Source organism: Apostichopus japonicus, chromosome 11, assembly GCF_037975245.1.
Source record: "Apostichopus japonicus isolate 1M-3 chromosome 11, ASM3797524v1, whole genome shotgun sequence".
Taxonomy (NCBI): domain Eukaryota; kingdom Metazoa; phylum Echinodermata; class Holothuroidea; order Aspidochirotida; family Stichopodidae; genus Apostichopus; species Apostichopus japonicus.
In genome coordinates this window covers 19903493-19915576 of record NC_092571.1, presented here as the reverse complement: position 1 = coordinate 19915576, position 12084 = coordinate 19903493, and the positions used below count along the sequence as shown (strand labels likewise).

At 37.8% G+C, this 12084-nt stretch overlaps 2 protein-coding genes across 9 annotated transcripts in view; one reads left to right on the top strand and one right to left on the bottom strand.

Annotated features, from left to right (window-relative positions):
- Nucleotides 1-353: 353 nt before the first annotated feature.
- LOC139976250 (uncharacterized) lies at nucleotides 354-3408 on the bottom strand. Of its 2 annotated transcripts, none has more exons than XM_071984871.1 (2): nucleotides 3123-3408; nucleotides 354-2317 (listed from the first exon to the last, which is right to left on the bottom strand). In XM_071984871.1, exon 2 carries the CDS (start codon nucleotides 2296-2298, stop codon nucleotides 1360-1362), a length of 939 nt encoding a protein of 312 aa, XP_071840972.1. In that variant the 5' UTR covers nucleotides 2299-2317; nucleotides 3123-3408; the 3' UTR covers nucleotides 354-1359. The 2 variants fall into 2 exon arrangements, with proteins under 2 accessions (XP_071840972.1, XP_071840971.1); XM_071984870.1 differs by having other exon boundaries at nucleotides 355-2322; nucleotides 3123-3406.
- A 1710-nt stretch (nucleotides 3409-5118) lies between these two features.
- Nucleotides 5119-12084, top strand: part of LOC139975865 (MORN repeat-containing protein 1-like) — a 39317-nt gene continuing 32351 nt past the window's right edge. For all 7 annotated transcript variants that reach the window (XR_011795933.1, XR_011795934.1, XM_071984129.1 and 4 more), the window contains exons 1-5: nucleotides 5119-5257; nucleotides 8151-8222; nucleotides 9376-9585; nucleotides 11147-11237; nucleotides 11942-12029. Coding sequence is in view for 5 of the 7 variants with exons in the window: in XM_071984129.1 (XP_071840230.1) it covers nucleotides 5191-5257; nucleotides 8151-8222; nucleotides 9376-9585; nucleotides 11147-11237; nucleotides 11942-12029 (528 nt within the window). In the remaining 2 variants the exon portion in view is untranslated. The remainder of the gene's footprint in view (nucleotides 5258-8150; nucleotides 8223-9375; nucleotides 9586-11146; nucleotides 11238-11941; nucleotides 12030-12084) is intronic.

The following is a 12084-nucleotide window of genomic DNA, read 5'->3' as shown; positions in this document are numbered from 1 at the left end:
CAATGCGTGGTTATGCGTGTTGTGGTCATCCGATGGACCACGAATCGCGATCAACAATCCGTAAAGTTTAAGTTTATGTCCCACATGTGACGTCATATGTCATTATCACCAAAGACGCGTGACGAAATTCGAAGCGTGTCGACCCCGTGGTTCTGTATACTAGTTAACTAATAAGATTCTTTTTCGTAAGTTTTCATAGTACGGATATTATGAGGTCATCAACTATAAAGTGATGCACCTTCCGGAATTGGGTCGCACTCGCTTCCCTACTACGTAAATTAGCCTATATGTAAATTATATATATATATATATATATATATATATATATATATATATATATATATATATATATATATATGTATATATGTATTATATTGTGTATATATTGTAGCCACCCGACGTGAAAATCTCCCACTTTCGTGGTCGCTAAAGCGTCGTAAAATAACTGCCTGATTATTATAATAATGATTATTATGATTAGTTCCTTCATTCCGTTCATGCCCGGTGACGAAGATGATCGTAGTGCGGGGGAGGTGGGGTGGAGTTTCGAGGTCACGTGAGTTGAATGTTCGAATTGTCAGAATAATAATACGTCGCAAGTCTAAACTTATACAGAGATGGAATAAAACATAATTATAACATGTGCATGCCTGCAGCCAGTGTGCTGGGGTCACAAATTTTATTTTATACATTGTTTATTCCATTTATTTTCATTGATGTTAAGTTAGATCCAAGTAATATATCTTTTAAATTTTATGTAGGTCATTACATGCTTGTGGCATGACGTCATGTGATGTCACGTGACATGAGCTCACTTACAATTGACGTGTAGGATTTAATCTCCTACAACTTATATCCATTAAAGATTCACATAATAACGATGAAAAGTAAAATCACACAAGATCAAGCCTTAGCTCGCACAGTGCAAAATGTAATCTTATTGAAATGAAGCACCTTATAATTAACCACCGAATAGAGAGACCTGTTTGGGATGCTTACAATGACTACGGAAGTTATCCCCAAACCGCTGTTGAAAATAATGTTACTTCACATTAATACACGAAATATGATTAAAAAAATATATACAGAACAAGAACCCAGTGACCTTTCTATACCCGTCTTTCCGAAATTTATACCTCCACCTTGTAAAATAAAATTGTTCATGATTCAAGTCAGGCGAAAACTCTCATCTTCACGAACCCTCCTGCTCTACCCCCCTCCCCACACACACACACACTTACCCCATCCCCTCTACTGTCATTTTTATATATGGAATGGAAGGCTAGGGTATCTCGGGTTCCGTTACATTTTATACATGCACATTTCAACGTAATAATACAACAGGTAGTAGATATAACACTAAGGAAAAAATCTTGGACCGTTTCTAGTTTCGCTGATTGGATCCAAGGGAGAGCGTGAGTTTGGTGACTTTTCACTTGAGGGCGACCTTGGTGATTTGCGTTTTCCAGTTTTGGAGCCTGAGGTATTAGATTGAGTGGACGCTGTTGATGATGTTGATGAGGGGCGTTTAGAACGAGAAGGCTTCACAGACTGTTTCCCAGAACTGGTGGACCTAGTCGTACCGGTACTCGCCGTCGATGGTGTCCTTGAAGATGCGGTGGGGGAAGCGACAACTTGAGCAACAGCATCAGATCTTCTCCGAGCTCTTTCTTTAATAGAGTCAACTCTTTTCTGTTTTTGGGATTTTCTGCCACGGAAACTCCCCTTCAAACGTTCCTTTTCCGACATCAAATAGAGATCATGGTAATCGATCTTGGTGTTCCTAGTATACGGACATAGATTATCGGCCAGCCTCACGATTACATACAGAACTACAATGTAACCAATGCAAGCAACTGCGAGAATATTCTCTAAGTTCCAGCCTCTTCCACTTGGCTTAAATGTTATACATGTAGCATTGTTAGTATCTTTACGAATCTCGGTCGAACAGGCAACATCTTCATCATCATCATTACCGCCCGATATCGGTATCAAAACGACACACCCGCTATACGTAGAGATTAACCGTAGCCTTCCGAAAGTATAACGCGTGGGTTGCCCAAATTCCGTGAAATCAAACTCGGACTCAATACCCCAGGAATTCTGCAAGAATGTGCAGTAACCGCGGATATCGTCAGCGTCAACTTCATCCCAGCATATATGGAATCTATCGGTAGAGTTGTCGCATGTTCTTAATCCGATGGCATTTGGAATAATATTTATTCCAGAAGCAAATGATATTAAGGCAGCTATGAAAACAAGTCCTAAAATAGTACTATTTGTGCCATGAATATCCATGTTTATGCTGATTACTCATCTACTCTGAAAAAGATTAAAGAAAGACAGGAGAGATGTTGTTTTACACTGATGCAAAATATGAAAAAACTATGCTATTGCAGGGACATTTTCTCTGTATAAAGTAGTTATTTAATACCCAGAAAGACTCGCTGCTTTCCTCAATCGGTAAAAACAGAAATTCGTAACTATACAACTGAGTTTTTCATACATGTTGGTGGACGGATGTTGCTGGCAATGACACGGACACTATGGATCAGTTCAACCAATTTGTTTACTCTCTCCCTCTCACCTATATACCCGTCATTAGGTACAAGCCGTGACCACCCCCCCCCCCACCCTCCCTTACACCCTCTAAACTCGAAAAAGGAATTAGTATGGAAAGAGGCATTTGAAATAATAAAATACTCACTTTGTAGAGACAGTGCATATATATACGGTTTTCAGTCCATTAATGACAATGATAACATTATTTACTTTATTTATTTACTTTATTTTATTTTGTTATTATCGGTTGTATATTCTTTAGACTCAATACTTTTCGACGAGGAAAATTGATACAGAAGGCAAAACAAACGATAAATATATCAAAATAAAATAAAACTGTTAGCGAACTGCTTATCCACTAAAGAGCCTTTGTAAGAGAATGTGTAAAAGTAAGTTGGCCTGACGTTTCGATCCTAGCAGGATCTTCTTCAAAGGCTAAATGACAAGTAACAGTAACAGAAGGGACAAAAACATGCACAGAATACAGACAGTCTGTATTCTGTGCATGTTTTTGTCCCTTCTGTTACTGTTACTTGATAAATATATCAGTCAGCACTTACCACAATCAACACAATTGTCGTTAACGAACAGATTCCAAATCTGCTTAACTTCTGTCTCTGAGCTTTGTCCAAACGTTGGAATTCTTGTTGTTAACTCGGTTAACCTTCAACGTACTTGTGCACATATAAAAGCAGTTCCAAAGATTTATTTCTGATCTAAGGGAGTTAACCAAGACTGTTGGCCGCCATCTTTGTAAGCATATATGAAATGTACATATACTGTGAACACAACAAAAAACGTTTAGAACCTTGAAATGCTATACACAGATAGTATGCGTTGTGAGTAATAATTATCCCCGTTACGCTCGTCCGCCTTTTAACAAATAATTGTTTTTCTTTCATTGAAACAACCAGGATTTGGAATGACTATGAAATTCTATAATTAGAGAGGTTTTTGTCAAACAAGCGTTTTGCGTTTCAAAACAGAAAAACAAACTGAATGGTTATATGAACTATACCTGTTTGGTTATACCTTGAAGAAACGTATATGACCTCATAATGACAAAAATTAAAGGGACATTGTAGGCCTATGTGTTGTTGTATTTTTATTTCTCTTTCCCCTTCTTGCATAACCCTCTTGAGCAAGCCACTTGATCACGATATCATATCACAAACAACTCTTGATAATTTTGAAATATTATGTTTCCAGTGTGGAACCCGTATGTAGGCTATGCGTGTTGCAATATGTATAATATAAAAACACCAGCATTTTGTCTTCTTGTTATTAGTGTACTGTTGCTGTAGTAACCCCATTTGCTCTTTTTGTTGGTGATGTCGTTTTTGTTGTTGCTGTTCTTACCGAGTACGGTACGTCTTGATAAAACCAGTTTTGATTATCTTTATACTTCCACTCATTAAGAAACAGTCGAGGCTTTTGGATACATTATATATCCTTCACCAGTACAGCTCCTTTGTCGACAATGATGTGCTTAAAAGTCATAATCATTACCACCCTCAATATCTGAGCAATGTGGAAGTTGCTCAAATTTTCAATAATACTTTTCTGAAGATTTATTCTTTAAATAGTTCCCAAACTTTGAAGGAAGTTGAAATCAGACAAGATATGTGAACCTAAAAGCGAAAAAAAGTTATGCCTGATAGTGATGGAAGGAAAGCTTCGTATATATAGGCCTATACATATTGGCTGAAAATGCCTCCCAGATCGCTGGAAATGGCACTTCCCAGGCCTTGTAAGTTGCATCTTAGCATTTTCTCTTTTGAAAATACTAGCGATATCATAAAAACATTAAAAATAAAAAAATAAAATATGCTCAAGGGGGGGGGGCGGCCTCCCCCTTCGTCCCCCCCTTGGTTACGCGCCTGGTTGTGCCCCTGGAACAATTATGTCATCATGGGTCCCCCTTTTTGCACTCTTCATATATCCCATACTTTTCGGCCCGTTCATATTTTCTCGGGTGCCAAATCGATCTCCGGCCCCAGGGATATAGCTCGGACCCGCCCCTCTCGTCACATCTGAGCATTTTATAGAGTGACAAGAAGTATATACCAATGATTTTTTGTTTGATTAAGAGTGCTTGAATTTGAAATCATGCGTTGTAAATTACAATGAACATATATTTTCAAGGAAATTAACGTCAGTAAACCTACAATGCCATTTTGTTCACTTTGGTGAAAATGATCTAGCTTTTAGAGAACAATTATTTCACATCTCATCGATTTACACAACAGACATATTATAATTTACACCATATTCTGGGGCTGCGGGTGTGTGTGTGGGGGAGGGGTTGAACTCTGCTATTTAAAATGTCGCTCGGAATCAGTTGAAAAATAAGTATTCTTTCCCATCAACAGCAAGATGGTAACAAGTTTTTGTAGAAATAGTTCATCGCAATCTTTCCCACTTCTATCACCCCGATCGCTTACTATAAATGTTTTATGGAACCATGAATGCGTTGCTATGGCTAAGTGACAGAAAGTAGCTTTATGATGATTGGCTCTTGACTCCATTCTAATCCACGATCCACCAATCGCATTACCTTTTAGTGTTGTAGTTTATTGACTTGCCATTCGAGAACTTGTCCACCACGGACGTCAAAAAGCGCTACCAATGATGTCGTCAAAAGTAGCCCGTGAAAAAGGATATATTGGGGACACTAGAACTCAATTAAGACATGGTGATTTTTCTTCTTATATAATCTTGTTAGGTATCTTGTTACCTGGTTTATAGTATATTTTATGAAGAAGTCTGAGGTTAAGGCAAAAGGATTTCCGAAAGATTGCAAAGACCTTGTTCACGTTATACTTGTACCTGTTTAGCTACACTACACTTCTTAAGTATTGCTCGGCTATCCTATTGACGTATTGTAGCATGGTGGGCTCATAACTGACGCACTAAGGGATTTGATTAACGATGTCTATCAACCAAAAATCCAAATCACTCAACTCTATGCGTTTTTCATATGTGTAGTTCCTCAGAAATGTAATGATCCCAAAATATTTATTGTTCTGTGCCTACGCAACGTACAATTGAGCAGAATTTGACCACAAAATGTCTGCCGTGTCAAGTTCTTTCAAATCATACCCCTAAATTGACATATTCGTCGATAAGCTAACGGTAGTGTAGTCCTAAGTATGCATCCACTGACTTTGGATGCTGTTTGCTATGCTCTAAGCCGCTAAGCTCAGACAGGTCAGGTCCCAGAGAGTACTAGTGGTATCATACTGAGGTAATTTTGGTTATTTTTAGGGAGTAAGATTTCCAAATGCCCCAAAATGTGTAAAACTGGGGTGAGGGTGTTAAAAGCTTAAAAAAAACACAATTTGATCAGCATATACCTGAAATGGATTAAAACTCATCAAATATCATGTAACTCTGCTTGACTGCAAAAAGTGTACGTTGCCTGCTGTTTCGATATTTGAAAGTGTGTCAATTACAAAGGTGCGTCAATTATGAAGCCTTTACTATACAGTAGGATGGTGACTTCGAAGTTCGGCCACTTAAGACTTAAAACACCCCAAAACTAAATCTTCTGGTATAAATCACCAGAAAATATAGTTCATATGGTGGGAGAATTTTGTTATAGTACGATACACGGCCAAACTTTCTTTCCTGCAAACTGTTTTCACGTTGTTTTCCAAGAAGATTCTTCGTGATTGTGGAACTGGTATTTCTTGCTAGAGTATTGCGAAGTTCGGACACGCAACCCACAGTGTGGCGCTGGTGATAAAATTGGTGGCGCAGTTGCTCTTTCAGTAATTATAACAGACTTCATAGATCTTCGTCATTTTATTGACAAATATGTAAGTAATTTCTTGCACACGGGTCATTTTGGAGAGAAAATAACTGTAGCTTCGTACTTTTTGGTGAAATTTGGCTCTTTCTGTAGGTTTTCATGGTGAAATCGTGTGTTTCTTAGGGGTGGCCGATCTTCGCAGTATGCCGAACTTCGCACTACTGACTATATACTAAGAGGCATGTTGACAATTAAGTTAGGCCTATCATTATATCAGTTAAAAATGAAAATAAAAACAAAAACTGTTAGCAAACTGCTTATCCACTAAAGAGCCTGTGCAAGAGAGTGTGTAAAAGTAAGTGGGCCTGACGTTTCAATCCTAGCAGGATCTTCTTCAGAGGCTGAAAAGGCTTCTTTCTGCCTCTGAAGAAGATCCTGCTAGGTTTGAAACGGCATGCTCACCTACTTTTACACTATATTGGTTAGGTATTCAATTGCTCCTTGAGCTTGCAGTAAATTTGATACTATATGAATTTTATTTGCACAACAATCAAAACAGGAAAAACAATATCTAGGCTTGGCCTAGAAAAATACATGAAAGCAAGATAAGCTGAATGGCTATTACGATCTAGGCTGTTAAATATTGCTACTTTATTTAGGGTAGGCAACAGTGTTTTTGATTGGAGTCTTCTGTTGATTCAATATATTATTTTTATTGATTTGTTAGTTTTTGAAATGTTGTTTTTCAACTTTGCTCAACAAGGCTGCACTGCATTGATGCTTTTATCACCGTCAGTAGCCTACTGTAGGCCTATTTGAGTTGAGTATACTTTCATCCGTCTGATGTCAATGGGGATGTTAAATATTGATAAATAGCCATCTTGGGAGCAGGAATTGGTGTGACGATGTGGGTGTCCCTAACTTTGTATACTTTGGTGTAAGTACAGTGTGTAGCAACACCGATAGACTAAGTTAGTTTACTTGTAGGCCTAGGCCTATGTCAAACTAAAGTTAAATCTAGTAGGCCTACACAGCTTCAATGAAAATGGCTATCCCATGCAAAGTGAAAGAAAGAAGCAATGAGGCACTTTGAGTTGACAAATTATTTCACCTACTGATGGGATTTGGCTTAAACATCACATTTAAGCTATGCATGAATCTAGCATTAAGGTTTCCTTGCTGCAACTGTTTTTACAAAGATAACTTCTTAGTTAGTGTTATCAGGTCTAGGCCTACTGTAATCTGTTTTGGAGGAATTGACCGTCCATAGTAATTTCAATTGCAAAAAAGAAACCAGCCATGTTCATGGTTTATTCATGATATACAGAACTTTCTGAAATCTATTATGCATGTGACCAATAGCTTGCAGATTTTAAAGTTTGCATCATCTAAATTTGTAACTTTAAAACATGTTGCATTTTTCTTTGCCTCTTCCCTCATTCTGATCAAAATTTGAAATTGTTCAATGTTACGAACATTGCCTTTCTTCTGTCATCATTGAGATGCATTTTTTCACATACATATTCAATGAGAGTTTGATAAAATATTTGGAACTCTTTGGAAACCTGACAGTCTAGTGAACATAGTTCTTAGCTGCATTATCTTTCACACAGTGCTTCTAAAACTTATTACAAATCAATCAATTTGATTAGCCTCAAGTGTATTTTTCAGACTATTTTTCAGAAGTTATCAATCTTAGAATTCATATAGATCTTAGACCAAAAAATCTGGACCCCATTGTTTTTATTTTTTTTCTATCGTTGGACTATGACATTTGAGCATGAAAATGCAACTACCTAACTGTATTGTTTAATTCCCCAATTTCTTTTTACAGGCTACGGGATTTACAAGTATTCAAACCGGTTCTTTCGGTATGAAGGAGAGTGGAAAGAGGGAAAGAAACATGGTAAGTTGGCTTTCATTTTACAATACTAAACCATTTTGACAGACTATTGTTACAGACTCTTCTAGAGCTGAAAGCCTCAGTGTTTCAGAAGTTGACTTGACTTTGATATTGAATTTTGAAAGCATGCATTATATACTGTACATCTGACTCAAGAAATAATTTAGAATGAAATTTTTGTCAAGCAGTTTGAAGGTTCTGAACTTATCAAGTAAAACAACTACTGTATGTTTCCTGTGTACAAACACTGTTATCTTTGCACTTGTATAGGAATTTGCACATTTTGCGATGTGACACTAGATAATCATAGGATGAAAAATCCCCGAACTAGGACTGGGGATGAAAAAAGTCTTGTTCATATACCCAATCGATGTCACTAATAAAGTCCTTTAAAGTGGGACAAGTCTCAAGTAGAAGACTTGTACAGTAACCTAATTAGCATTATTGGGGAGACAGTTGGTTTCTATAACATGAGAAATTCAGGATTTAAGATATTATTATAATCATGGGTTACAAATGAGTGGGAAATATTTTTCCAGGTGGGATAAATAAGGTATAGGCACAGAGGTCACAAATTTGAGTTGAGTGATATTGTGCAAGTGGTCTGTTCAACAGGCGTTTGTAATATACTGTACGCTACCGCCCCAGAGGTCAGTTAGGTGACCCGAGTACATGTATGTATGAAGGAGTCAGAGAACATAACACCCTTCCCTCTTTTCGTAATTAACAAAGCAGACTGAAGACCCGGTAAAACTATGTAGACGATTTAACTTTCAGTTACATTGAAAGTTTTATCTTAAGTGTATCTAGGCTCAGCAGTATGAGCCTGTAGCAATGTTAATACAAACACACCGACTGGAAGGGACGATATCTTCAACATGTTTTGATTTACAAATCATGATGGTTTTATATCAATATTCATTAGTCAGCATCTTCATGCATGCTTAATACTGGGCATGTTTGGTGATGTTAGCTTCTGTTGACAAAAACTACATTCACTGGTTTCCTATCAAAAAGCAGCCTGCAACACTTTCTCTGTGTTTTTATCAAAAGTGGCAGATATTTCAACGAGATACACCGCCCTGCCCTACATATATCATTCCTGTTTCTCTTTCCATTGCTACTAATTTCTACCGGGAATATTTTTTATTTCCAGGTCATGGTAAACTCGTGATGGCAGATGGCAGCTTCTATGAAGGAGAATTTATTAACGGTGAAATAGAAGGCCACGGGTTCAGAAAATGGGCCTCTTCTGGAAACACTTACTCGGGTCAATTTTGCAACGGGGAACTCAACGGGTGCGGCGTGATGACTTATGGAACGGGAGCTGTTTATGAAGGAGAATTCCAGAACAACAGGAAGGAAGGTCAGGGAACTGTAAATGTTAAGATTTTGTTCCAATAGTTTATACTGTAAAGAGCAGTTTACATTATACTATTGTGTTGATCATTCATCAATATATTTAAACATCACTGGTTTTGCACATGGTTTAGAAAATGTTAAAATCTTGCTCAAGTATTTCATAAAATGTCTGGTAGACTGAGTTCTGTGGAAATTAAAATGAGAAAGGGTTTCATGCCTGAGAAAAAGTAAATCTTGAACAACCAGTTTCCTAAAAATGCCTAGTCTTAAAGTGTTGAAAAAAAACCCATGTAATTCTTTCCTCTCTGTTGACTTGCACTTACGGACACCCAGGTACTTTTAAGCTACTTGGTTTGTCTTTTTGCAGCATAAAGTTGGAGGAGACAGTAGCGTTCATAGTCTCCACTGAATTGTGAAAGATTTGTGGAACTGTTTTTGTTTTTATGTGGTAGAGATTCCAGTTACAGATCACATGTATGATTACTGACAGAGAGCGCTTTGTGTCTATAGATCAGAGCTTTCTATGTACAGTAGTCCAGTTCACATTGGAAGGAGAAGAGATCTTACAGGCTAAAGGCCCGGTCACACTACAGCGATATTTTATCGGAATACGGTCCGATTTATCCGATTTTAGGCAGAACAGTGAGGTTTGTGGTAGTAAATGTAATGAACGCAGTGGAATATTCGAATACCTACTCCAAATCTGAGGGGTTCTGGAACGGACTACATTCTGAAGTGACGTCACATCGAAAAACGATAAAAATCGTAAGAGAAATCGGATAGCTATCCGATAAAAGGAAACGGAGTCAATATCAAAAGTTAGGAGAGGGCTATTCCACATCGGAATGGCTCAACAGATAGCAAATCAGGTCCTTTATCACTGTGGCTGGAAGACCCAAACGAAAAATTGGCAGTTTCGATTCCTCCGGGAAAATCGGATAGTATTTCGATAAAATATCGGTATAGTGTGACTGGGCCTTAATTCTGTATTATGCGTATCTCTGCCTTGACTTGTAACGTAGCTGATTGACATTTGACATGATGTTGATAATATTAGTCATGATATATATATATTATATTATGCAAACGCTCATGCTTACGCAGATGGCATCCGCTCCCAATCAAGTAGGTAACTATTCCTTCCTTACAAGCATACATAAGGACAGCACAAGGCATTCATTAGCTTCTTGGGTAATGTTACAACAGATGACCATAAAAGCTGCGTTTCATGTTGGGCTGTAATTTGTCATCAGTTTGACCAAATTCTTGTATTTTTCACACATAGTTGGATAATGCTGAGTTGCAATCAAGTAAATACTCCTAATTAGCCAGTAAGAATTGAGCTAATTCAATAGAAAAAAAATTCTGTCCCACACTTGGAAGTACTGCAATGTGTTGTTTGTTGTTTCATTTGCATGCCTTTTTTAAAATTCATGACTTGTTGTATTCGTTCCTGATGAAATTTCAGTAACTTTATCTTTGCTTTTCCTGGTTGAGTGTTCTTAATATTTATTTTGCATGACAATCATATTACAATATATATTTTTATTTTGGTCTGCTCACAGGAAGAGGTGTTATGAAGTTCCCAGATGGATCAATATATGAAGGGCTCTTCCATGATAATGTACGCCATGGCGAGGGCTCGCTGACATTTCCGTAAGCCCATGTTTCTATCTTATCTCATTCCATAAATCCGCAGCTTTGGAACTGTTTCCTGATAGAAAATAGTCCTTCTATGCATGAACAGCTCCCAGCGAACATGGATGGAGAAAAAATAGAAGGATACTTATTTAAATAGTAAAATGTATTCAGAATACTGAACATCACAGATAGCCAACGGCTTTCTTGATGGGTGGGGGGAGGGGGTAGGGAGGGAAGGGGGCGTTGTGTCTGCTGGTGTTTTCGATAAAACAGCACACCTGGAACTGAGTGCAGTAGGCGGATGAAGCTGTGAAACTATGCAGATATTAGAGGGTGTTTGCAATCTGAACTAAGCAGCCCAAAAATAATTTTATTTGTATTCATATATATGTATTTTAAAGAGAAAACAAAAACTTTTAATCATACTTGTTGAGGACTGCTGTCCATTAGAACCACAGATGGTATTATTCTGCACCAGGTATGGCCCGAGGACTTCTGGTATCCCGTACAGGCTGTCCTGTTTCTCCTCTTCCGTTAAGATAGGGACATATCAATACGCAGGTGGTCTAGGTGGCATGCTTATTCTGTAAAAGATGGCAGTGTTGCTATGGTTTATACACCTAAATCTAAACTTTTCACTGAGATGAATGTTTGCATAATCTCTACAAGGCTTCTACCAGGTTTTACAATTTGTCTTTGTAATGTGTCTGTTTTTACAGCAATGGAGATTGCTATATCGGAGACTGGGTCCAAGATAAGAGGCAGGGAAGTGGTGAACTCAAGTTTCATGATGGCTCACTCTATGATGTAAGTAAAAGTCCTCTATGTGCCCCCCTGGTTCACCTCAGTTCTCACCCCATCC

Excerpts from the sequence above, each read along its gene's own strand:
- LOC139976250 (XM_071984871.1), bottom strand. The coding sequence starts at position 2,298 with ATGGATATTCATGGCACAAATAGTACTATTTTAGGACTTGTTTTCATA.